The 26783-nt window shown below is 40.1% G+C and overlaps 3 protein-coding genes across 10 annotated transcripts in view; 1 reads left to right on the forward strand and 2 right to left on the reverse strand.

Annotated features, from left to right (window-relative positions):
* GARRE1 (granule associated Rac and RHOG effector 1) overlaps nt 1–2713 on the forward strand; it is a 61268-nt gene extending 58555 nt beyond the window's left edge. For 4 of the 5 annotated variants that reach the window (XM_075765541.1, XM_075765539.1, XM_075765544.1 and 1 more), the window contains one exon: nt 176–2713. In XM_075765541.1, coding sequence (XP_075621656.1) covers nt 176–499 — 324 coding nt within the window. In that variant the 3' untranslated portion in view covers nt 500–2713. The remainder of the gene's footprint in view (nt 1–175) is intronic. The other variant, XM_075765545.1, reaches the window with a different exon arrangement.
* SS18L2 (SS18 like 2) overlaps nt 1–26783 on the reverse strand; it is a 35738-nt gene that overhangs the window by 2714 nt on the left and 6241 nt on the right. Inside the window, exons 2-4 of one of the 2 annotated variants that reach the window (XR_012837577.1) lie at nt 4937–5012; nt 4740–4816; nt 3775–3965 (exon numbers count right to left, since the gene is read on the reverse strand). Coding sequence is in view for 1 of the 2 variants with exons in the window: in XM_075765554.1 (XP_075621669.1) it covers nt 3878–3965; nt 4740–4816; nt 4937–5005 (234 nt within the window). In the remaining variant the exon portion in view is untranslated. Of the gene's footprint in view, nt 1–3158; nt 3966–4739; nt 4817–4936; nt 5013–26783 lie in introns of those variants that run through there. The other variant, XM_075765554.1, reaches the window with a different exon arrangement.
* Nucleotides 5983–26449, reverse strand: LSM14A (LSM14A mRNA processing body assembly factor). 3 transcript variants are annotated; one of them, XM_075765548.1, is made up of 10 exons: nt 26074–26449; nt 17979–18142; nt 16457–16589; nt 15291–15410; nt 13247–13423; nt 12876–12938; nt 12010–12189; nt 10308–10479; nt 9195–9423; nt 5983–7315 (listed from the first exon to the last, which is right to left on the reverse strand). In XM_075765548.1, exons 1-10 carry the CDS (start codon nt 26192–26194, stop codon nt 7292–7294), a joined length of 1383 nt encoding a protein of 460 aa, XP_075621663.1. In that variant the 5' UTR covers nt 26195–26449; the 3' UTR covers nt 5983–7291. The 3 variants fall into 3 exon arrangements, with proteins under 3 accessions (XP_075621663.1, XP_075621662.1, XP_075621664.1); XM_075765547.1 differs by having other exon boundaries at nt 15291–15413; nt 26074–26448; XM_075765549.1 differs by lacking the exon at nt 12876–12938 and having other exon boundaries at nt 15291–15413; nt 26074–26445.

Here is a 26783-nt window from a genome sequence, read left to right on the forward strand (position 1 = left end):
AGACATTTTAAGAGTTGGGTGTGCTACATATATGCATCAATTCTGCTTTCAAACATTAAGTTAATCTTCTGAAAATGTCCTAAAGAGGGGATAAGGTGATGTGTTAAGTATTGTCTCAAAAAAGTGGAGTTGAAACAAACAAACAACCCAAACGCAACTAATTTTGTTTTCTCAGGACAACAAAACCAAAACTTGGCCTCCAAAGGCACCCTGGCAGCATACGTCCTCTGTCACAAACACGCTACCTGGTCAGAGTACATCTTTGTATCCTATGAGCAGCCCCGTCAGCCAGTGGAGCGACACGATGCAGATCCTCCAGTCACCTGTGTGGGCGGCAGCCAACGACTGTGCTCCAGCAGCAGGAATCTCCTCCAACTTTGCCTATGCGCAGCAGCAGCAATCACAACAACAGGCTTCCCAGCACAAACAGATGAATAAGGGCTTTAAATCTTTTCCGGTAAAGCACGAACGCAGACCATCTTACCTGCATCAGTACTAGTTGCTTTTCATATTGGAAAATGCAGCACAGGGCCAAACACAAATTACATATACTTTGTTTCACACTCGTGTATTGGCTATTTCCCGTTTATCTCATTAAATATGGAATTGAGGGGGTTTGGGCGAGATCTACAAACTCTTGAATTCTGATTTACAGTGCTGAGCAAATACGACCAATATGTTTGTTTGCTGTACATGAAACAGCCCAAAACTGTGATGTAGAAATGCTTTTAAAAATGTGTATATTGCCTTTACTTTCAAATCCTTTTTTTTTTTAACAGTACTGCTGAAGGACTACCACACAAGAAACACTGTATTTTATAGCTATTTTTCATATAGATTTATAGGTAAACATCTTACTGAAACACATGGAATATGTTGAAGCAAATATATAGTGGTCACTTTGCTCAACACTGTTTGTGTTACATTTATAATGGACAAGCTGTAAGGCCTTTGTATTCTCCATAAACGGCCTGTGGGCAGCTTTTTTTAAAATGAAGTGCAACAGCAGCTTTTCATGTGCCACACAAGTGAGTTCATGAGGAAACTGTTGGAGAAACAGTTGTGAAATGGAGTTTTGTGGTAGTTTCCTTACTCTAAGCAAAGATCGGCAGAACCACTCAACCTTGTGTCACAAATGTTATCTGAGCTGCTAAAAGTAGACGGCATCTGTGTGGATAATATGACACTGGTTTTCAAATAAATACACCATTTCTTACTGCTTCATTTGGCCAAAGGCATTATCCACACAGTGTTCCCAAAGTGGGTGAAAGTATAGCCTAAAAGACTACTTGCATATATTTAAAGTCTTATTTCAGATGCTACAGTTGATTAAAAATTGTGAGCTGGCTCAGAAGATACTAAACTGAAACATGGGGTAGCAGTTAGTTAACAGAACATTATTTTTTTTAAAAGGATAAAGTAATTATTTGCAGTCAATGTGTGTGCCATTAAGTGAACCTGTGGAATTAGGAATAATCTTCCAACCAAAGTGGATCCGGGGAGAGTGACTGGTGCTTAAAAACTGAAGAACAATGGTAAATATATGTATAGCTATCCCACTGTATATTAATTGAGATTACAGAAGATTCTTTATATAGTTAGAGCTTATTTAAATTTTCATATTTCATCTTTGAGAGAGTCTAAAAACCACAATATTTTCTGGTATAAGAGTTTTGACAGTATTAATCTTATTTTTGTATTTTTCTTAAGTCATATCATTCTAATATGTTAACTACTAGTAAAATGGGTTATTAGTTCTAACTACATAATTTTTCAATGAAGATAAAGCACATTTTTTGGTTTTGTTTTTACAAACTAAGTACATCTATATCTAAAGATACCAAAAAAATGCATTATATATATATATAAATAAAAAGTATACACAACACTAAAACTATTGAACATTTGGGTATTTAAAACCCATCCACCTTTCGTTTGTATGGTGACGGGCTGTATTTGCAGGCCCAGATTGTTACCTTCTGTGCTGTTTGAGGATGCCAATGTTGCCTGTATTTATGATATTGTCACCATGTTTTCTGAAACTTCATACTTACCATGTTTACAAAGATTTGTTTGCTGTACATAGACTTTTTACAGTAATGTGCTTTGCACAATCAGTGTGGCTTCTGTCTGTAAGTTGTTAATGGTCTGTACTACTATAATTTTGAAAACCCTCTGCTGAAAATGTTAGTGGTTATTTAACTTGATGAATGGTTTTGAGTTTCCTAAATCTTGTCACTTAGATCTAATATTAAATCCTAAATTTGGTTCTACTTACTGGTTATTCGTACTAAGACCAAAATGGAAGTCAATGAAAACACTTAATTTTGAACTTTTTCTAACAAGTGCCAAAACTATTGCTGTAGTTTTTGCAGTTTATTCATAAGTACAAATGCTGGCGAGTTGCTGGATCTACAGAAATGAATTGTGAGAACAAGGTTTGTCTGCATTTTGACCACGTAGGTGCTACTCTGTCCTCTGCTTCCGATCGTTCTGAACACTGGTAACTTTAAGAATTGTTGCACTTGGCAAATGAGTCTTGCCATTAAACTTCACTTACACTGCCAAGTGCAAGGGTTTGGTGCTTAGTTAACTTACCCTTATTGCAGTGCTTCTTGTGAATAGCTAATGCTTCTGAACTGGAACTGTACATTTTGTATTTTAAAGCTTCTGTAAAAGTAAACTATTTGCTTTATTAAAGATATACATTTAATAGGTCAGACCTGTTTAAAATATGCACCTTGCTGAACATGAGCAGCACCTTAAACTGTAACTTTGGTTTGTAAACAAAGATCTTATTTCATTAACATGGGATTATTTAACAGTTTGAAAATTGTCAACTGCCTACTTACTGACTCATCATATAAAAGTGAACTTTATGCACTGTGCAATTTGAAGCATCTTTAACGCTACTTCTTCAAGTAGAGTGCACTGAAGAACATGATACAGGAAATGCCTCAGCAGTGTCTTTGAACCAGTAGTGCAGATGAACATTGCCAAAACCAAGTCACTTGAATTTTTAGCAAACTCCCCTCCTTAGTTGATGTTAATCATGCCACTGGTGTGCAAGGAAGCTGTGCTCTTTCTGGGCAAGAGCAGACAGGTTGTACAGCTGGACATCAATGCTGCTGACAAACACCCAGGAAGCATATGAATCCTTTTTGAGTATGCAAGAATTTACTTGTTTACAGAGTCTGCAGTACAGAGCATTTCAAGCAAAAAGGAAAAGTCTTGACACAACTAGGGCAAACACAGCCTTCTGTCATGGAAATAAAGGCTCTGTTTCTCCCTTGCACTTAATTGCTCCAAGTTATACAACAGCCCCATCTTCCCTAGAAAAATGGGCATTTCTAGTGCACTAAATCACCTGCTGCTACTTTGTTGATGTTACATTAATCCAGAATATACTATAATTTATAAAGAACATCTTAGTTTATTAAGCACAATTTCTATGATACAAAACAGTCTACTGCTTATATGGTAATGTACGACTGACTTTTTGCCATGTTGGAGGTAGAAGTTACCTAGCTAAACGCTTATTATTAGACAACCTTAGTCATGAATATGAGAGTCCTCCGAAGACACCTCTGGTCCTGCTGTCCCAACAACCAGGCTGTTTTCAGAAGGATACTACGTGGAGCTTTTCAGGGGGAAAAGAAGTGTGCTAAATACAGCCCTGAGTTCTGCTTACAGTAACAGGGAAAAACATAGCTTTATATTACATCAAAAACTACATTCACTTTTTTAACTTAAAAGGTATGGATGACTCTTTACCTGCCTTTCAGGACCAGTCCTCCTCGGCTTTCAAAGCGGAACTCTAAACTAAGTTTTTCTACAGATTCGTAAAGCATCACTGCTCCTGTCTGGGTACATGCAGTCAGTCTACAGTCTTCTGCGTGCTGGGGGGCGCTGCATCAGCAATTGTAGCTAAATAAATGAGGTTTCTATGCAGGATATGCTGGTACCTACGAGAGGAAGAAACATCATAGCATCTCGAAAACGTGTTCTTTTCTAGCCAGCTACCCACACTTTAATAGTCGCTTTTGTAACCTGATCAGTATTTGTTGTTAAAGAAAGAAATAGCAAACTACAAAACAATAATAACAACAGGGCGAACACCTCCCTGTGCTGTTCGTGTTGTAAAGCCCGGTATTCGGCACCGACCTGCGCTCTAACGCCGGACGCGCTACTAACCGACCGGGACGGTACAGGGGCGCGCTGCGATCGCTGTACGATCCACACGGAAAAGCTGCAGAACTGCGGGAGCGCAGCCCCGGGGCAGGAGATGACACAGCTCCGCTGCGGGGCTGGTGTGACGCAGCCAGCAGCGCCCCGGCCCGGCAAAGGCGTCAGCCGGTCTGTCCCGCGGGGCGCCCGAGCTGGGCTGCTGCGGAGCCGCGCGCTGCCCGCCCCCCGCGGGGAGAAAGGCCCCCCCCAGCAGGGCCCCTTCCGTACCGACACGGCACGAAACCCCGGGCAGGAGGAGCAGGCAGCAGAGCGAGTTTGTGCTTTGCAGACCCGCGGAAATGATTTTTGGGAAGGCTCTCGCGCAGTACAACCGCACTTACTTCCCGTTTAACGGCAGGAGAGCTCCGCAGAGCGGGAGCCGCGTTCCGCTCCCGGGGACCTGGGAACTCTCCGGCTCCCGGGTGGCCCGGAGGAGGCAGCGCGAGGCCGGGCGGGGGGTGGGGGGGTGGGGTGGTCAGACGCGCCCCGGCACCCCGCGGGCGCTCACTTACTGCACGCAGTCGGTGGCCCGGCCCTTGCTCTGGTACTCCACGATGCACCGGATCAGCTGGTCGTTCTCCTCCAGCAACTAGGGCACAGGAGCGCGACGTCACCGCCCGCCTCGCGCCCGCCGCGAGCCGCTACCGCCCCTCGCCGCGGCGAGCGCGGCCGGCTCTCCCTCAGCCCAGCCGGGACGGCCCGCGCTCACCCGCTGCAGGGTCTCCTGGTTCACCTCCGCCTTCCCGCGCAGCCGCTCCGGCACGAACGCCACCGACATGCCGCCGGCGCCGCCGTCGTCGTCGCCCCCGCGCAAAGGCTGACGGGAACCGACGGCCCCGCCCTCCGCAGGCTCCGATTGGCTCCCAGGGGCCGCTCGCGCACACCTCACCCTCGTGACCGGCCGCCGCGCGCCTCGGCACGTCCGTCGCGGGGGGGCGGGGCCGGGCCAGACGCGAGGCTGGGTGCGGCCGCACGCGCCCGCCCAACCCGGGGGCGCGCCCAGGGCCCGAGTACCCGCAGTGCCCCCGTACCCGCAGTGCCCCTCCCTCCCTCCCTCCCTCCCTCCGTCCGTCCGTCCGGCACCGCGCCCTGCAGCGCGCCCCGCCCCCGGCTCAGCCCTGGGCACCGACCTCCTCGGCCCGGCGGCAGCAGGCCCCTCCCGCCCCTCCCAGCACCGCTAACCCCAAGAAACAACGTCCCAAGGACTGGTTTTATTGAACAGTTTATTCTGGTTTAAAATTAAAAAAAAAAAAAAAAAAAAAAAAAGAAAAAAGAAACCCTCATGTCGTGGAGCAAGGTACGCTGAAGGTCTGCCACGCCGCCGCCCCGGGGGAAAGGCTGAAGTTCATCCCCGGCAGCACGGCTCACGGGTATTTACAATTCATCGTGTTCAACAGCCCGGGACACCTCAGGCAGCGTACAGAGTTATTGCAACAGGACAGCACTCGCTGCTACGGTCAGAAACCTCACCAGTTGTTCAGAACCATGATTTGTGGATCCCAAAAGGCGTTGTTAACATGCAAAAAACATTACTAAACAATATTATCTAACTTCTACAGTTGCCAAATACTTGACCTTAATAAGGAAACCAATTACAAAATACTTCCTTGTAGTGCTATACAAAAGTTATAAAATTAAGATTCTATCAACCACTTTTAAATATTCCAATTTTCCAACAGTGCAGTTTTCCACATCTTTATCACCACTGAACATTTTGAAGTAAAAAAAAAAATAAATCAGAAAATTAGATCAAAATGTTTTCATCTTTGGATCCCTTTATTCCTGTGGCCTTCATATACATACACAGACACAAATGACCAGGTTGCTATTTCAGCACATCAAAAAAAGTTGTCACCAGTCATTCAGAATTGGCAAAAAGTCCATACTATGTCATTTGTGACCTCATGGTCTTAGAACCAGAATCTCAACGTCTCCAACCTATGGTCTATCAAAATGCAAACAACTTCAAACACTAAGAATTCTTTAAATTGCTTATGCCTACAGGTATTACAACAAAGTTAACATCTCAAGAACTGACAAATGGAGACATACTTCTGTCCCAGGCGTTGCAGGAGAATCACTAACTCGTGTGCCTGGTCCATTATTAAAAAAAGTTAATATTTATCACTAAGTAAAATTAATTGCAAATTTTGACATATGAAAATTTCTCTTCTCCTTATTTGAAAATATCTCCTTAATTTGGTCAAATCCTGTGATATGCCAGAAACTACAAAATCAAATTCTTGCAAGAGAAGTGAAGAGTGTATCATCCAGTTTTGCATAATGGGAGAACATTTGCAAATCTTCATTATTGTCCAAATATAAAATCAAACATTTAAGCCTGAAAAGCTGCTAAAGAAAAAACCCAACTAATTCAGTGTTCTTCAGCATATCAACTTTTGCAATAACACAGTATGTTTGCCGACTTAAAAATGTTTATTCTTTAAAAAATTAGTTGCTTTTTATACAGCTATACAAAGTCTGTAATTTGTTTCTTTGGCAATGGGATATAATGGAATTTTACAACTATATAAAAAGTTTCCTTTGCCTAAGAAACAGTATTTACTGTGTGTACATATTTGACTGACAAAGCAAGTTTTCTACTGTCCAGCACCCTAGTTGATAAAAGTACAACTATCTCAAAAGGGATATTACAGGATTTCCAAAAAACAACCTTCAGTGGATCAAAACACTCACAGTATCGACGGCCTTCTGCATACAATTGTCCTTACAACTTGAAGCAATTATCAAATACAGTTTAGTAATAAGAAAAATCCTTTCAGTGATGAAAAAATACTTAAACTCCATCGAAGTACTGCTTTATAATTAACTATACATAAGAAATTACTTATCCTTCTGTCTCAAATATATTTAATGCTCACTGTTTTCAAAGATGGCCATTTTTCAAAAGTAACTGCATTACACCCCTTTGAAATTAAATAGTTAAATCCCAGTGCTGGTGACAAGTATACAGCAAATTAACTTCATTCGTTGCAGAGACTTGAAACTAATTCTCTGGATCAAGAAGATCTAGACGCTCACCCGGGTTCAGCTGTCTTGTAGACTATGCAGCAACTTTGTTGTCTTTCTAGAGGGAACAACAGCAGCATGTTAAAATTTGTTTCGCAAAACAAAAATCACAAATTAATATGGGCAGCAGCACTGGGAGAAGGTGTGCTGTGATGGCTACTTCCCATCTGCTGAAATCAGAAGAGACACCTCCCTCTGTCACCAGGTCAGCATCTGGGCAAAACAGCCTCAGTCTGGCACGCGTGGAAGCAGGTCGTCACGTTGACTACACGTGTGGTACAAATCCTTGGTCTTTACACTGCCTCCTACTTAGGGGAAGGCTGTGAAATTCTTTCATTCAGAAATCCAAATCTTTGATCTTCAACCCCTCATTTCAATTCATGCTCAGCCACCAAAAATTTCTTTAAATCACAGGACTAACTGTTGCAAACTAATGAAGGAATATCTGAAGGACAGTCACAAATCTTGTGACAAAAAAATGCTCCCCTCTTTTTTAAAAATAAATATATTTAAAATCCTCAAACAGAAAACACAGATTTTGTGTTGAAAAACAAAGAACAAACCACAAACCAAACCACCCGTAACTGCTCATGCACTACACTACCAGAGAAAGTTCTTCGGTCCCAGTCAGAACTGTAAAGGCCTAAAATGACTTCCACCAATCTGGTTAATTATATTTATTATTGATTCTAAACAGTATCCCAGTATTATTTCTGTTCCTTAACAAGCTAATGTTCAAGTTGAATATACATGCTTAATGCCAAGAATGGCTCACACTGAAATTATGAAAATATTTTGGTTTTGCAAGCAACTGAGCTCTGCTGATTTACAAAATCTGTATGATCGATAAGCTTTCATAAAGAGGAGTGCCCCCAAGATACCACTGCCACAGAATACACGACTTTACTAGCTGTGGCTGACAACTAATTTTGTCCTTCCTCTGAATGACTGATAGGAAGAAGAGTTAAGTTCTTCAATAGGAAACAGAGAAATGGATGTCTTAACAACGTTGCAAAAGCAACAAATTGCGTAACTTGACTGTAAAGGAAGAGTCTGCTTTTTAGCCATCATAGCTCTTGCAGAACAAATTACTATTTCTATGCTTACATGATGATGAAAGCACGTTTGTACATCAGGTTACTTCAGTTAGCAGACTTACATGGTTGCTTGTGCATAATGACTAAGGAACTTTAAGCTTCATTCATATTTAACTCAAGTAGTAGTACTTATTTTCTCTATGCAATGAACAGGGCATAAAAGCTTCAAAAGACAAGATCTCTATCTCCCACAGTCCATTGTTACTGAATGACTGACTGAAAAAAGTCAATCCTGCCTTAGCATTCCCAACAGCTGTTAGATACAGCTATGTAAAGTGATAGTTTAAAAAAAAACCAAAACATTTAACAGGACCTTACAGAACTCAAGTATTTTTTCTCTCCTTTTTTGCAAGAGCTCACCATTGTACTTAAATAACTTCAATTACTCCATTTTAGGGGTTATACAGAATCTTAGGCATCCATAAGCTTTGTGCCAACTCATTCACAAAGAATTCAAAAGACTTTGTTGCACACTAGAAGCAAGTTCAATTACTCCGTCTCAATCTTTACATTTTACAATATTGCTTAGGAAATGCACACTTGTGTTAAATCTGCAGAACTTTTACCTTTTGTTTTTTCCTCCTCAGTGCCAGCTACAGAACAAATATTTAGGGCATGTGAAGAAAGGTAGCTTTTAGTTTGATTGCTGTTGATAGTAAAATGATGCTATGTAACTAAAATTTCAGCATTAATAGACTTTCAATTAAGTAGCTCAGAGTATCTGCAAAATACTATTAAAGACATCCTAGTTCAACATCACATCTAAAAGCAGGAGGTTTTTTTTACCACTAGTTTCTAAGAGCAGCAGATCAGGTCATAAGAAGATTAAATCTATTTTACCCTATATTCAAAGTCAGCAAACTCCCTGCCTCCACGACCTCCTCTGAATCCGCCACGAAATCCTCGAGGGGCAGTGAAGCCACCTCTTCCACCTCCTCGTCCTCTTCCACCTCGGAAGCCAATCCCCCCTCTGCCTCTGTACCCTCCACGGCCACGATTGGGACGCAGTGGTATTCCGAAGGTCTCGGCATTTAATCTTCTTTCCTCAGCCCAGGTGGGTCGCCGTTCTCTGCCACACAAAAGGAACAAGGATTGTTTTAAAACACACTTCCAAAGGAAGATTGCCTGGCTTAGAATCACCAGAAAGCTCTCAAAATGAAAAATGATACATTAATCACATTGTAAATCTACAAATTATCCCTTCTGCAAGAACCTATATGTCTGTCGCAATTCATTTAACTCAACGAGAAGGGATGTGTTACAGTATCATTAATTATGTATTAATAATGCTGTAAGAGCTTCCCATATAGAAAGACACAGTCTGTATCCTCTGCACACATCGTGTAATAAAATAAATAAATAAAACCTGTCTGCAATTTGAAACAGGAAACAGAAAGTAAGAGTTTGCAGTTAGAGATGTTACTTATCTAGCTGTCAGCACAACAAAACAATCCCCCCTCCCCCCCTGTAATTCAAAATAGGTCAGCAATCCGCACTGTCTTATCTAATAAAAAGGCAACAGCAAAAGATAAGCTTTAATTTTCCTGAAATGCTATCTTCCCATTCAAACACTACCGGCCAAGACAGTTACGTTATCTACTTAGAAACTATTACCAAAGCATAGTCATAATTGATTTAACTAAAGTGGTAATTTAGTAGCAAAACAAAAAAACCCACTTGGTAAACCCGGAAAGCAGATTCTAGAGCAGGTACACTCAGTTCTAGAAGCACCGTTCTGAAACAACACTTAAAAGTGTCTTCCTATTAATGTATTGCACTTGCCCACAAAGAAATCTTGTGCTTCATATTCCCGTTTTATTTTTGCCCACTGCATGTGGAAATAAACTTTACTCACTTTCAATTCAGAGCTGATTGTAATGAGTAGTACTGTCACTACCTTATGACATAAACATGCATTAAGCCGACTAACAAGCTTCCCCTTGCAGGTCATACCTATTGTCATCACAGGAGATGTTATCAAAGAAGGATTTGGTTTTGTCATAGTAGCAGTTGGGTCCAAGCGGATCTTCCTCATCTGCATTCCCTTCGCTATTTTGGGTATCAACACCTGAGTCACCTTTGTCTTCCCCATTTACAGGCTTCTCCGGTTTCTCAAGTTTATCTTCTGGAAAACAAAAGTAAACAGAAGCCTTCCACACCATCATACTAAACAAAACAGCACTGTTAACTTATTCCCAGACAGACACGAACTATACCGAATGTGCAAAACCACAAAAACCTCTCCAAAATTGCACGCGGAAGTCAAATAATTTGACACAAATTAGAGTGTTTGACTGCTGCTGTTTGGAGGTTCTATATCCTCTATATTCTCTGTGGGTTTAATTAACAAAAAAACCTGTGGTAGAATGGATTTGATAGCCATCTATTTTATAACCTCCTGCCACCTCCTTTCCAAACTTAAAAGCCCCCCTCAGTCATTCCTCATATAAAAGCCACTCCATGTTTTTGCTCATCCCCATTACCCTTCTCCTTTGTCTTCTGACTTTGCTGTTATCTCCTTTGACACACAGGGCCAGCATTCAAGGTATTATGCCATGAACTGACTTTATGATATATTTTCTTTCCTCATAATGCCTGAAGTCCAACTTACTGTTTTGACTGGTACTGAAAAAGAAGCTGATGGTTCAACAGAATGAGCTATTATGATCTTTAAGTCTCATTCATAAACGCTTACAGCTTAAATCTCATGATCTCGCACATAAACTTCAGATAACCAGCTCAACCTTTCTACAACACACAAAAATTACCACTCTGTCTCATTAAATGTTTCTATAGCTCTTTATGGTTAGCTTTCCCTTTCCTCTTCATTATTCTGAAAAAATCAGTATCAACGGCAAACTGTCAAGTCATTTAAAAATTATCCAGAAAAAGAGGCAAGCACCAGAGACCAAATCCTACAGGACTCTACTGGTGGCTTTTCTCTACACTGAAATGTGACCATTTATTCCTATCTTTTGTTTCCCAGCTTTTAGCCAATCACTTACTGAAATAGGGAACTCCCTGTTTTAACCTGTAACAATTTTGTCCAAAAATAGTAGACTTAGTGTAATGAACAGGTGGCTGGTCACAAGAGAATGAGGTAATTAAAACAGAAGCCTGCTAGAAAACAAAACTAAAGTGCTGGCAGTATGGATCTGAACTACTCCTGTATTTCTCCGGAAAAGGGTAAAAGTAAAGAAATGCTAGAAACTTTCTTAAATTGAAACTCTTGTGCATCCTCCAGCAAAGTTCTGATCCTAAACTCATGTTTTTGGATTGCTTTTGGTCTGTTAATAATTGAAAACATAAAATACAGGATTTCTTCCATTGCATCCTTTCCAGAACTCAAAAGTAAACTCACTTCTGGGACTTCTGCTCAAGTCATCCGGATTTTTAACCAACAGACTTGTTAGAACATGATGTATGATGTTTGCTAGTTAAAATTCTTTCAAAAGTCAAATATTGACCAAGTATTAAGTTAATTAAATAGATGATCCCAGTTTACTTGTTCACTGATTTTTTTTAATTTATTTTTTTTAATGACTGTAAACAAGACTTAGTAGGATATGCCTTTTAAAAGCTGTTCTCCAAGGTAGCATTAAAACAGCAGGACACAGTTTTTCCATGCTCAAATCTAAAGCAAAGATGGGCTTACCTTTTAGTTTAAGTTTATTATGAAATTCTCTATCAATTTCTTCCTTGTTGAATTGTGCATTTGCACTTTCAAAGTCAAAGTCCTTCTCAAACTTCATCGGACCATCCCTCCTAATACCAAATCTTCCTCGGCCCCCTCTGTGACCTCCACGGCCTCTCCGTGCTGAGGGTCCACCTGGAACTGAAGAGAGGCAAGTTCTGTTCGGTTTTGTTTTTTTCTTTCAGGGTGGTGGGGGCTGGGTTTTTTTTGGGTGATTTTTGTTTTTTAAATTCCTGGGGTAACAGGTTGGGACTTCATACATCCTCTTTCTGCATTTCTGTTGTTAAAAGTCCTGTCAGAGCAGCTTGTAATTTGTGAATTCACTCACAATAATTACAGCAGTGACACAGAAAGTACACTAGTACTAAACTTGGGTACTAACAGACTTTCTAGAAATCAATAAAAGCTTTCTGAAGAACAGTTAAAATGTTAGCAGCTTTTCAGCAACGTATTTTGTAAAAAGGTAACAGGCTTTATTTCATGCTATTATATTTCTAAATCCATGAATACGGCTTGGTTTTGCATTTTTATTCAAATTGCTTAATATAGTCAACATTAAAGAGAAAATCTCTTCTGGTTGCTCTTTTTGTGCCTGAATTATTCTGACCCAATGCGAAGTCACTGTTACCCAATAGAAACAATTATGGGAAAGCATTCTAAATACATAAATTCTTTATTACTGTAATCTGAGCTGCAAGATTTCTGGATGTTAGAAACAAAATCCTAGCACTTTGCAAACTATAAACAATGCTGTATTTTAGCAGACTTTAGAAAAAAATTAATGAAGTCTGAAAACAATGATAGCTATTTCTGAAAACAAGATTTACCAATTTGTCGTTTGTTTTCATTTCTGAGCTCATTTTCTGATCTTGAAACCTTGTGTGCTTCGGCTAAAGTTGGAAATAAAAAAATTATTTGTTTATCCAATTAGGTATTTTTGATCGTACTTTTGTATATAGTTATATTGTTCAGATTTAAAAAAAAATCCAAACCTATAAAAGTAAACCACAAGTTTAACTTCGTAAAAGAAACAAAAAATAGAATATATGCTTGACTTGAAAAAGATATATATTCCAGGTCTCTGCTGACCAGTCTACTAGTAAAGGACAGCAGGAAAATTCCTATATGTTGCCCTTAAAAAGAGCACTTCATATGTGTATGGAAGAAAATAAGCGGTATGAAAATCATCCAAAGCTACCTCGTCTGTGCTCCTGATTCTCTAACGATTTCTGGCTAGCAGACACCAAAGGTCTGGCTGGTACAGGACTTCGCCTCCCAACTGGTGCTGCAGTAGGCAAATGGGCTGAAGCTGTTTGTACTGCTTGTTCCATGGTGGGGCTCCTTCTCAAATGATCTATCTGAGGGCTTGAACGACCTGGGGAAAAAAACCAAAACAAAACCAAAACCTAAAGAGTTATTTCTCATCCACAAATTTGAGTTACTGCTCTCAACCACTCTAGACTGACAGGTTTATCTGCCTTACCAGTCAAGACAGCTGTGTCCAAAGAAGAAATAAATATTTCTGCACCCTCAGATCCACTAATCCAGAATGAAGGATATTTAGCAATTCCCCTTCCCCCAGTCTAAAAGAAAAAAATGGGTAGGACAATTAATCCCTACCAACCCACCCATGATGTGCATTTAGCTGTGGAATGAAATTTTTTTTTTTGATTGATTTGAGGTAAAAATACTCCTTCCACCTCCCTGGAAAGCCAAGAGGAAAGTGCTCCCAAAGGCAGAGATAGTTACGATACTGAAATTTCATTTCATCTAGCACACTCTGTTGTATGATCACCACAAAAAAAAAAAAATGAATAGTTATGGTTAGTGACAGGCATAATGTAGATGAAGGAGCTATGAAAGCTTCCCCACAAAAGTGCTGTTCATACATTTCAATTTGCAGCATGAGTGACTGGAGCCAGAAGCATGCTTAGAATGGAGACGTTTGATCTGGCCAGACAAGTTTACGATGCCATATAGGTAAATCCACTAAGAAATTAGAATAAGACTCAAGTTCCAGTAAGTAAAAGAAAAGAATAATGTTGTATCCCATAAAAAAGTTAAACAAAAGAAGAGAAAAACCAAACACGCATGCACCCCCACACACCGAACCACACCACACTTAAAAATCTACAAATATGACAAATATTTTTGAAAGCAAACACGGACAGAAAAAACTTGTTGGTGCCTCACAGGAAGTTTTATAGCAGAATGTATGTTCATCTGGAGCATATGCCAGACATTAAGTCCAAAAATCATACTGGTTTTAATTTCACTTACAGAAAACCAAGCTACTCTTTCAACAGAGTAAATGCTCAGCATACTTTTTCCTCCCCTTCAATTAATATAACAAAGTAGAACCTATTTTTGGTAATCCACTCAGCTAATCCTAGAAAGCAGTCCTAATTGGTGTGCAAACCTCAACTAGAATTTAGGAAAAAAAAAACCCACCCTGTTTGCTCTAAATAAAGTGTTTTGCCTTTTAACATGATTGCATAAACTTAAAAATAGCATTAGGAATGTACCTTAGCACACATTTTTTACTCGCAGCAACAAAGAGTGGAAGAGTAGGAAATAATGCCTTTTAGATTTTGAGGAGCAATTAACGTATCTGCATGAAAAGCAAGGCTGAAGTTGCTCAACATTGAGCTGCTTTTTTCTTTGCCACTCAAAAAAGCACCAAGATTTTCCTTTTTGCTTCCACTTTCTATTTCCAATATTACACAAACTACCCATACAGTTTCTATTACTATTGAGCTGACTTGACTGTCATGTCACTGTATCTACAGGCATCCAGGTCTGCTGTTAATATTATTTATGTAAATATACATTAACAAAAAAAATACTGTTAGGAATGATTTAAAAATTGTAGGCTGAAAGGACTTCACAATTCAATCATCATGAAGTATCTTGAGTTTTGTCATGCTATCGATAAAACTAGATATTGAATTTCCATATGCACCTATCTGCTAACATTATTCAACTGAAATAAGTCCTATTGCTCAATACAGATGCTTTAAGAATAGCAACAAAGGTGTTGCGAACAGTTACCTATCAGCATACCAAGACGTAGGAAAACGCACTTAAAGAGCCAGTACAAAGTCTCTCAGTGCTTTCCGGCTTTAATACCAAGTGTTTTCATGACAGAATTCAACTGTTTCGTTAGCACTTCTGGCAACCACTGAAATCAGGGGGGCACAATTGGTCAAAAAAAGATCAAAGAGTTGTTCAAAACTATTTACCTTGAGACATCTGTGTTTTCAGTGATCTTGCATCTGTTGTAAATGCAGAACCAACTGCAGTGCTTTGGGATATGTTAGCACTGGCTGAAGAGTCTGTTCCAAAAGATGTTAAAGAACCTCCTGCTTTGAAAGAAATATAGTTGTCAAACCTGGTTTAGACTTTTCTCTATTTTTTTTTTAAATTAGCACTAAGTGATTAGTGAGCCATATTGAGCAGTTATTCTAGAACATAGATAAGTCTGCCACACACTAAGTTTAATGTAATGTAGGTATTCGTAGTAAATTGTTCAGACTACAGTATCTCGATGCTTTTAATCTAAATAAAAGAGCACTGCTAACTTTAGTATCACAAGTATTAACACAACATAGTCATGACAGCATCTTACAGAGTAATAAACAAAGGTTATTGGTATATATTTCCACTTCACATTTTTCAAACAAAAATATGATTGTCACATCTTATTAAATGATATCAAGTTATGGCCAATTCTACAGCCTTCCTTTCACATGGCTAACATTTTCAGTACCAGGAGTAACACTGTTGCCATAACCGTTACAAGAACATAAGTTCCTATGTGAAAAACTAAATGGTGAAATAAAAAAATTTAAGGGAGGAATGAAAGCTGGTTGGTGAGTCTTGGAGAACACTGGCAGTATAAAGGGGTAACTAACCCATGCAGCTCACAAATACTTCCAGTGTGTACTTCATGCCAAGCTAATATCTCACGAATAGGTGGAGGACTGTGCTGGCACATGGACTGCTGAATAATCTAACCACTTGGTTAAGGCACACACTACCTAGTCAGCTTGGGATACCAGATGTCCACAGTACAGCTATGGGGCTTTTGTGGAGGAACAGCCCCTACCACTTGTGAAATATAATGAATATATGATGAATATAATGAATATACATGGCAGAATGAATTCATAAATACAGGAACCTTTCCCCACTTGTACCTCTGAGACAGGGCGTTTAGTTCTCAATCGTAATTGCTTTGCTTTGAGCTGCAAAGAAAAGCTCACTACTTTTGAGCTAAACTGTGGGACTAATACAGACTGAAGACTTTGGATCTGCCCTTAGATGTTGATGGAATTAAGCGCTGATTACCGTCTATGCACACACATGCAACTTGTAGGAAAACACCAAATAATAAAAAAGAACATACCAACTCCAACAGCGCCGAACTGCTGCCCCACCAGCGGGCTTGGACTAAACTGACTGTATGCAGGCATTCTGCCAAAAGGACCATAGGACCCCACAGACTGGAATGAAGATGTAGTTGAAGATCCTAGTGAAGACTAAAAGACAAAGCACACTTGTGGAAATTAACGTTTACACAAAAAGTAGGAAATAGTTCTGCAAGGCAAGAAATGCAGAAACTCTAAACCTATTTGTTAAATTTACCCTAACACCACCACTGTGCCTAATATGTACAAAAGACCTTAACAGTCATAAAGTTGTTCCTTTTAATGTGAATTTATCTGCTTTAACACAGAAGCAAAGACAGCACAAAAATAATGAATTACACACACTACTCTGCATGAAAACTCAAACCAGACAACAATTAGCAGAAAACATTTTCACAAGTATGTATGCAGTTTAGAAAGCACTTTTACCCTTCCGCTATCACAAACTTGCGAAAACTGTACCATAAAATTTTGCAATCCTTTCCCTAGAACCTCAGATACTGGACTCTTGTCAAACACAGATATAAGCTTTTGTTGGCAAACTTGGAAAAATGTCGCATCTTTTTCCCTGAAGTTTCAAAAACCACATGAACAGTGAATCACCCAAACATACAGGTGGCGTTATTACTATTACTGGGGTTAGCAGTAATGCAATTTCACAGCTCTCAACTACCACTGACAGAAAGAGTTGCACTAAATTTAGCAAGAGACCTTAGAGGATTGCAAGGGTACTTTGTAAGGAAGTATCAATAATTTTATCTTAAGGAATAGTCAGAACATTAGAAACGTAACACATGGAATTATCAAGTTCCATTTGAACCAAGAGCTCCCCTCTTGCCCTCAGGGATGATTTTAAGACACCCCACAAGCACAATCAAAAATCCAACAAATTTCAGAGATCAAAAATACCTGTCAGTCCATTTACTACAAAATAACAGATTAATTAACCCTGAATGCTTCAAGATCTAAGTTGCTTTCTCTTCAGCAACCAAGTACTCGCTTTTCAAGTAACTGTCCTTTAGTATGAAGCCTTTTTAAAAACACATAGCTAGATGAAACACTTTTAAAGTCATAGTCAGCAGAAAAAATTGAACATTAAAATCCAAAAGAAAACAAAACTAATAATTTGGGGAGGTTTCAGCATCTACTCAATTTAACTTACACCGGGTCTGATCTTTCCAAGAAATCTTGCATATTTGTACTCCTAAGCCAAGCAACTTTCAAAAAAAGGCATCAAGGTCTACCAAAAGCCCTTAGCTATTTTTGAAAAACTGGCAAGCTTTGGTATCCAGTGCATTGTGCTACAGTTAGATTTCAACCTTGATTTTCACAGTTAAAGACATGATTCAAAAGAGGAAAATCTTTCCACAGTCCTTTATATTGGGTTGTAAACTTTACAGCAACAAACATTTTAATTTTTTTAACACTCGGCTGGAGAGCACTTGAAGCTGCCAGGTTACATCTTCAGCAACAAATATCTAAAAATATTTTTTGACTTACCTGAACAATAGCAGGGTCCTGCGGCAAAGAACACTGAGGCTTTGGTGGCTCACAGACAGTTAGGTCTTTAATGTCACTGCCACGGAATATAATATACTCAAAGACTTCATCACGAGGTGGTATAGGTCTATCAGTTGGTCTATCTTCTGTACCAAAGGAGCGAACTGCAAAATCAGAGAGAAAAAAATAAAAACATCCCACATTCAACAAACATGTTTAATATACTGCAGAGACCAACAGCCTTAAATAAAAATAAAATTTTGTTGAGAAAAAGTTATTAAATAGGCAGCATATTGTTTGCCATTATCAACTCCTCAGACATGAACAAGTAATCTGATCTTACAAATTTCAGTTAAAAATTAAGCAGAAAGACACTTCTTCTACTCCTTACTGAAACATCACTTATGCTATCACTCACATGTTGAATATTTCAACTGTTTTGTGAGTATAAGGGGAAGCAGCAAAGCAGTTTTTTTGCTGAAGTTAACACTTTCTGGACATTACAGCAACAGAAACACCAACAAAGGCTGGTAAGTCAGTCCTGTGAATCAAGAACTACACGGGTTTACATACTTCATACTCTGCACTTGCAAATCAGGAAAAAAAAAAGTCAATATTCTAGTCTCTAGTAGTATTAGAAGTTACCTAAAGCAAATTATTCTCAACAGATTCGAGGTCTGAATCAAGATTTAAATTAAAAAATAGGAATTCTGTGGTATGTATAGACAATTTTCACTAAGCGAAATGCGTTCTTCTTGCTGGTTTGTTTCACACAATCTGTCAAATTAAGTAAACTCAGTGGGGCATAACTATCTGCCTAAGTGGCCCTGTGTAGTGTGCAACATACCAAGGCAATAGAGTTATTTGTATGTAATTAGCTGAATTCCCACAGTTTTCAGATTGCATAGTGATGAAGCTTATCATGCTTTTCCCTTTGCACTACATATAATCACTTTACTTTCACTACCCTCTCAAAGACTTTTCCTCACCTGAAGACTGCCAACCCCAAGTCCTAGAACTTTATAAGCCAAAACTAAACAATGCACTGAAAACAAAGGAAAAAAAAGAAGAATCATGATAGTCACATTCTACTGGACATCAACTTGCAGCAGCTTTAACAATCCCTCGAGATTGTCTTTGCTCTAGCCTTTTAAGAGGTTTTTTGCTTGCTTTTTCTCAGGTTATGCTGAGAAAACATCCGTATTTTGCTTTAATTTACCAGAATTAGTTTTCCCTCTATTTTCAGATGCATCAACAATTTGGAGACATCATTAGGCACTTATTTGCAGCCATAAAACCATCAGTCAAGAAAAGCAGTGTTTCCTGTAGAGCTGTATAAAGTGATACTGAGTCATTTCTCAGGCTGCACCAACCATCTTCTACCACTGTTGCTTCTTCTAGTACTGCATAAACAGAGCTTATCAGTCAAGTATTACAAATCTTTTTGAGAAACATAATTCAGGGGTAAAGAAATCAACTCCACACTATAATGAAAAATAACATTAAGAGGTTACAATTATTTTGTTCATACTTATATCATCTACTGAGCTGAATTTAATAAACTTTTTTATTTCTGTGCATCTCAAAGTCTGTTCTGAACGGTACTATAAAATCTAAGCGCTGTAAAAAGGCATATCCTGTTAAGTGAATTTCAGTCTTTGTTATGAGATAAATCTGTCTTCTACAGAAAAAGATACCTGAAGCTGAAGAATTTGCTGAAATTGACTCAAAGTAATACACAATAGCTTAAAGGCATTATCAATTGGTCATGTGCATTACCATAGCTCATTGTCTCAGTTTTTATTCATCAGGCCTTTCTATTTCACCATCTTGACTGAGGATCCAGCTTCACTTTCTGGCCACTCTAGACTCTATTTACTAGATAGCTAGTAAATTAATTCGGTCCTTCATTCCAACATTTGACCTGCTGTCTTTGCAAGTATAACCAGTTGATTTTGTAATGGTTCTCTCTCTCCTACACTGAAATGGTTGCTCTAGTAGCCATTTTGTCTAGAAAGGTGTACAAAAATGGCCAGATTGTGATCAGTAAGTTACTGAAGTATTTTACTTTCTAGCTAAAGTAACAGCAACACCACAAAAAAGGGTAGTAAAGGATCACATCTCACCCTTACATAGAAATAAAAATCTCATGAACTATGGAAGAAATTTGCTTTCAAAGTACTTCAAGTCAGAGCTATGCTGCATGAATAAGTATTTTACTATTGACTGTTGATATTAACTAACATCACAAGACACATATAGGAACAGGTTTAACACACGGCAATTACCTTTCTCCATTCTCAACCAATTAAAAAAAAGGAAACTACCTAACTTTCATCTAATGACACCTTATAAGAGGTAAAGGGATTTTACTGTACATCAAAAAGAATTTGTCTTTCTCCCCATCATAAATTACGAAAACATCAAAAGAAAGTATTTATTAAAAATTAGAATTCATCTTTAAGAGATTCAGCTGTCTATGCAACTAGATCAAGACACTGATAAGGTCATCAGTGGTTTTGCAATAAAAAACATCAAGAGTTGCTACTAAGAGTTTGGGTTTTTTCCTCTACCTCTCCCCTGCCCCAAACCAAATGGGGTTTAGTGCAACTTTCTGCAAAATATAAGGACAATTTTGTCCAATGAAGGTTATCTCTGGTGGAGAAGAGTAAGCAAATTCCTCTGATTTGAGGTTCAACTTTCCCCTATCACCCCAAAACAACAAAAATAACCATCCTTGAATTTGATTTCCTTCTAAAGCAAGGAACCAGAACTGCATGTGCAACGATCTAAGCAAGCCGTTTAGGATAAGGGCTACTCAATGTTTTTGCAGTGTCTATCCCAACTAGGTCCTTCAGACAGTATAAAGAGTTGAATGTTACTTTTCATATTTTACAACAGGATAACTATCTTTCCAATTTCTTCTTTCCTAGCCTGGATTAGGATTTAGCATAGTCTGAGTTAAAGTCTAATGCTAAAGGTGGCCAGTACAATAGGATTTCATAAAGAAATAGCTTTTACCACAGTTTTGCATAATCAGAAATACTACGTTGCCAGAGTAAAAAAGACCAGGTATTGAGGCAGCAGCAGTCTTAGAGGTCTATCCAGCTTTGTCTCTTGGGGTATTTCCTCAGACTACATCCTTCCTCCAGAACAAGGTGCAGTGGTTCATACATAGCAAAATACTGAAGAGTGAGAGGAAATGAAAATAAGCATGTGAAAGATAACAGTCTTATAATGCTTACCAGGACTATGGTAAATCCATTTAATTTTATCTTGTCAATTTAAAGTTTTGGGGATTTTTTTTTGTTTGTTTGTTTTTAAATGAGCTAAATTGGCTTTGTGACTTGCAAACAAAAATATAACCATCACATTTTAAAAAGCAAACTTATTTTTTGTTGGTGTAAATACACACACTTAGGTAACTAGCTGGAAAGAAACTAACACTGGCGAGCCTAACTGGATTAACGTATGTGACTTTATGCCCCAGCAGTTCCACCAATTTCACGTGTTAAGTGCTGCAAGCAAATTTTTGTACAGATTTTGACTGACTTCAGTGTTACCACTATATTATATTTTAATGCATATTACTGTATGATACTACCATAGCATCCAAGGACAACACTGCAACTTTCCCTACCAGTTGACAGAAGTTATTACCTGTTGAATAACACAGAAAAATACGGTGTTAGTCAGAAGCCAAGCTATATATTCTACTAGCAAAAAAGGACTCTGTTCCCATATAATGACAATTATTGCAAATGTGTAGTTCAGGCTCTGTAGGCAGCACTGACACAATCTTACCAGCTTTACTTTATATGTAGCATACATACACAGAAACCAGTCTTTCCCCACTGTTAATGCACCCAAGAGAAGCATGACGACTTAAATAAGACCACCACTACCAGAACAAGTCACTTCAACTGCCATCTCTCTTCAAAACATCACAACCCTTTCTCTGTAAACATGCGGAGATGCCTGCACACCACATTACAGGAAAAGTATTAATATGAAAGAGCCAGCTTGTGGCAGGCTCATACCTTCAGAACAATTAATTCAGTCTGCATTCCCTTACTCATAAGGGGAGTGAGTTAACAGGAGATAGATATGAGGCAAGTAGCCAGGAGTGGGCTTTGAGAAGAGGAATTTTTCTGCTGTGACACACTGCACAGGGTTGGTTTGGCACACATGCCCTAAACCTCAAGACATGGAGGGAGCATGTCACTTAACTGACTAAAAAAAATAACTTCATAAAAGCTTGATAAAAATTTAACCCTTCCCTTTCCTGCTCCCACTCCTTAGCTGTAGCAAATGCTCAAGTATTCACAAGAATTTAACTTTCTCCTATCTACATTTCTGAGTCTTTCATCCAATTAATATTGTGTAGAAGTCTGAAAGAAAGGGAAGTTTTCTCTTTCATGTGTCACTAGACTATGGAAAACACATCACAGATGGTTGAAAATGCCAGAAATGCCGTAAGTTTAACTACTTCTTAAATTATTGAAAGCTATTTCATTAATATCTATTAATTATAATTAATTAACTCTCAATGGTCCAACAGCTGATAAATGAAAACTGATGCATTATACCAGAGACAGTATATAATTTTCTGTTTTTATACTCACATGCCTAAGGAATCCCCACTGTTGGCAGAGAACAAAGCCTTTTCTGACCCAATATGGCTGTTCTTACACAGTCTACCTACATTAAAAATCCATGCCTCTAAATCAGTGCCTTGAAATAGAAAGACAAATGCATGAAAGATCACACCTAGTTTTTAATGCTGCAATATGTAAGATCCAGCACAATCAGTCATGATTATTCTACAAATGCCCCCAGGCAGGGTAGCAATCACTTTACAGCAAGAAAATTTTACTCCTAACTGTGGCTTGCAAACACTCTATTCTTAAATTGTTTGGACTTAATGATGTTTAAAAAATGAAGTATGAACTAAAACATTCCAAGTTAATTTAACTTGAAACTTGAGAATAAGAGTAGGTGGGTTTTGGTTCCAAACACTAGGTCCGAAAAGCTGGCAATTCAAAGACAACACATGCACCAATAATATACAAAAATCTGAAATAATTGTACAGCTTGCTTAATATTTGGGATCTGATATAGATGGGATTTTTCACTGTTATTTAAATAATAGTGAAAGGATGCATTGCTTTCTCTTATCAGACTCCAGCTTAGGATAAAAATGTTATGCTCATTACAACAAACAGTTGCTATCTTCCTCTAACTCACGAGACACAAGGCCACGACTTCTGCTAACGAAAGTGTGTAAATAAAGTGCTGATTAAAAAACTATAGGGGATTGCCTTTCAGTAATTGAAGACTACAATCAGCACCCTATTAGCAACCCAAATAATCTTATTTCTGTCTAAAACCCTAGAAGATTTAAGATTTAAGATAAAGGAAGTCATTCCACATGTACAACTTCATGAGATTGATCTCAGACTTCAGTTTAGCCCACAGAAGACCTACTGTTAGGCAAGTCTTCAAGAACAGATTCTACCTCTTTTGCACTTTATGTCACAATTTCAGTGATTTCAGTTAGGAAATGAATAATGATAAGCCGACCTGCACTCAACCCAGGTTAAGAGTGACAGGAAGCCAGCTACATAGCAGAGCAACTGAAAGCATCGACTCATCTTTTGGGGCTTTTTTTGTCTCTTTCTGGCAGAAAATTTGACATTTGTGGTAAAGATCCATGATAAACAGTTCTAGTTTGACTTCTGGACTCACCACAGGAAAAAGAGATAACTAATATCTGATTAACATATTTACAGCTACAGAGAGTTCAGGAAGATCTGCTTCTTTCATATACAGACCTGGCCATAACTAACCACACTTGTCACCTTACATATATGCTATCATACCACATTCACATAAGTCTTCATTTATTCAGGAACTTGAATACTCTAGAGTTGAGCATTTTGTTCATGAGCAGAGTGAACTGTTTTACAGTCTAATATGGTTGTTATCAGCTTCCAGATTAATCTCAAGATTTTTGGTTCCAGGTGGCCTAGAAATACTGGTTTATTCTCTTCTGAATCATGACATAATATTACAAAACGCACATTCTTCCATTAACTCAGCCAAGTTTTATTAAAGCAAATATAATGGTTTAGATTTACATTTCTGATGAGCTATGGGAAGAGAATAGATTAGATTTCTAATTGTATTTTGATCTATGTTAAATATGTACACTTTGGCAGATATGCCATAACATGACTTAACCACTCTTGAGAAGTCATACAAAATTGGCTTGGTCAGCACTAAATCTGTCTAATTTAGGGCAAGACTATCACAAGCTCCTTGAGGATGGGGTTCCTGTCAGTACTTTTGTACAAACCTTAACAACCACAGCATGCAACTGGAATTTCTAAACATTTATTATTCATCACAGTGCTCATCTTTTTCTCATATATACAAATACTAGCTGTCCTTTTTAAACAGATAATGCAATTTCAGCAAGGTAATTTAACCTAAAGGCAACTTTACAAGTAAGTAAAAATCACATAAAAGCTAAATGCCCCGTAAATGAACTATGCAAGTCTGGGACCAAACCTACTGTGTTTCAAAGCATACATGTAAGAATTTACAAAACAAAGCAATTTATTTGTTAAATAATAATTGGGGGGGGGGGGGGGGGGGGGCAAGGAAAGGGCGGGGAAGAGGAGGGTTGGAAGAGGCCCTTACAGTGACAAGGCACACAAACAAGAATTACTACAAAGGCCAATGCAAGATGAAAGCATCAAACATCAACTCCACAGGCCAGCTATTCTACACACCGACTACACAAAAGGTAACAGATTGTCATTATGCTAGAATGCTAAGCCTATCATATCAAACAGAAACTGAGGTTCGGAATACTCACAGTCCCCAACATTTAATTTACACAAGGAGCTATTTTTTGCCTTGCCTAATGGGTGGGAAAACCCTCTTGTTTTATATATGCATTTAGATTATTTAGCAATACTTTACAGAGTCAAGGTCTGTAAAGTGAAGTACCACTGAGATTTGCAGAATCTATTATAAATAGGTTTTTAATAAACTCTGACCTAATGGTTTACATGAATATTACACATTTACTGCCATAGCTAATATACTTGTGCCGAGAGTGCACTATCATGCACAAGAAACAGCGAAGTTCTTTGGACACCCAGTTTCAAAGATCCTGTTTTTTACTCCCCAGTCTCTGACTCTCTTCTCCATACATACACCTTCCCAACTTTCTTATACACACACATATATTCTCTGGCCAATACATTCTCATGCCAGTGTTTGTACTCAATTTCAATTTATACAGTGCCGTACAGCTACCTCCAAAATGAAGAGCTCACGATCAGCCTTCTCTGCCGATAACCTAGCACCTCTTCAGACCCGAGTTGTCTCCTACCCCAGGATACAGAAGTCAGCTGTACGCGGCCCTGTACCCTGTAGGTCTGGCATTCTTACGATGCAAAGAAATCGTGTTTCCAGCCTTCCCCACCTACTCCCTTTTACGCACTAACTCTGGACCACTTCCACCACTGAGGGCTTCATACTTTATTCAGGACTCCTTTTAGCAGCCCCTAAGTACGTAACGTTCCTAGATCCTTTTTGCGACAGTCCCTCCGCGGCCACTCTGGGCTTCCCATATCCCTCCCCGAAGCCTGGGGAGCAGCCCGCGCAGCGGGAGCCGGGGCCTCCACAGCGCTGTCGCGCCGCCGTTCTCTCCATCCCTTGCTCACTTCCATCTCCGCCGTGAACCATCGCGGGTCGCCACAGCCCCGCCACAGACGCTCCGTCGGGGAGGATGGCGGCAGGACGCGCCTCCGGCAGAAACTACGCGGGCTCTTACCAAAGCTCCACCAAGCCCCTTCGCAGCTGCTAGTGGGCCCTCGCAGACTGTAGGCCTCCCCCTCGCACCCCGCGCCTCCTCATCGCCACAACGCCACGGACGGCTCCGCCGCGGTTTCAGATTCTTGCTCGACCCCCGACGGCCCCCAACGGTCCCTGCGTCTCCGCGCGTACCGTGGTCCCGCTCCCCTCCCCAAGGGGTTGCTGGGCCTCCAGGGCCCAGTCCTCTAGTCCGCCAGGTCCTTACCCTTGGCCAGCGCCACAGTGGAGTTTTCGGTGTCGATAGTGTACAAGATCCCTTCATACCGGATCTCGGCCTTGGAGATAAGGCTGATCTTGCTCCCGATGTAGGGCGTCCCCCCGCTCATGGTGCTGGCTCCTCGGTCAGGGACACCCCCCCTCCTCCCCTGCCGAGCGCTCCTGAAGCCAGGCACAAGCAACTAAACAAGCTCAGCTCAGAGTCGTAGTACGCACTCTACTCCTCCCGCTTCGAGCCCGACCTTCCGCCGATCCCCCAGCGACAGATCCCCCTGCGCAGACTCCCTCAGCACACCCCACACCAAAAGCACTCTGAACCTCCCAACATGGCCGCCGCCTTCATCTTCCCTCAGAATCGCCCCCCCCCCCCGCTCCAGCCGCGAAATGGATGCCGGGAGGGGAGGTGATCTCGCGAGAACGGGCGCCCGAGGGCGGGGTGGGGGACGCAGCGGGAGAAGGCGGCCATTTGGGCCGCCCGGGAAATTAATTTAGCGGCCTGGAAGCCTGGAGCGCTCCGGCAGGTCCTGCCTTGCGTGTGCAGCGCGGCTTGCCCAGCAGCGGTGCGGCTCGCACGACAGGTTGAGCTCGGCTGTGCCTCGTCGTGCTTCTCCTGCTTGGCCTAAGGGTGCTGTGCCGGGCTGGGTCGGGGCCTGCGGCTCCCCCCGGCTCCCCCCTCCCCGGGCTCCCGCCTAGCGCGCC

The sequence above is a fragment of the Balearica regulorum genome, chromosome 13, assembly GCF_011004875.1.
Source record: "Balearica regulorum gibbericeps isolate bBalReg1 chromosome 13, bBalReg1.pri, whole genome shotgun sequence".
Lineage (NCBI taxonomy): Eukaryota > Metazoa > Chordata > Aves > Gruiformes > Gruidae > Balearica > Balearica regulorum.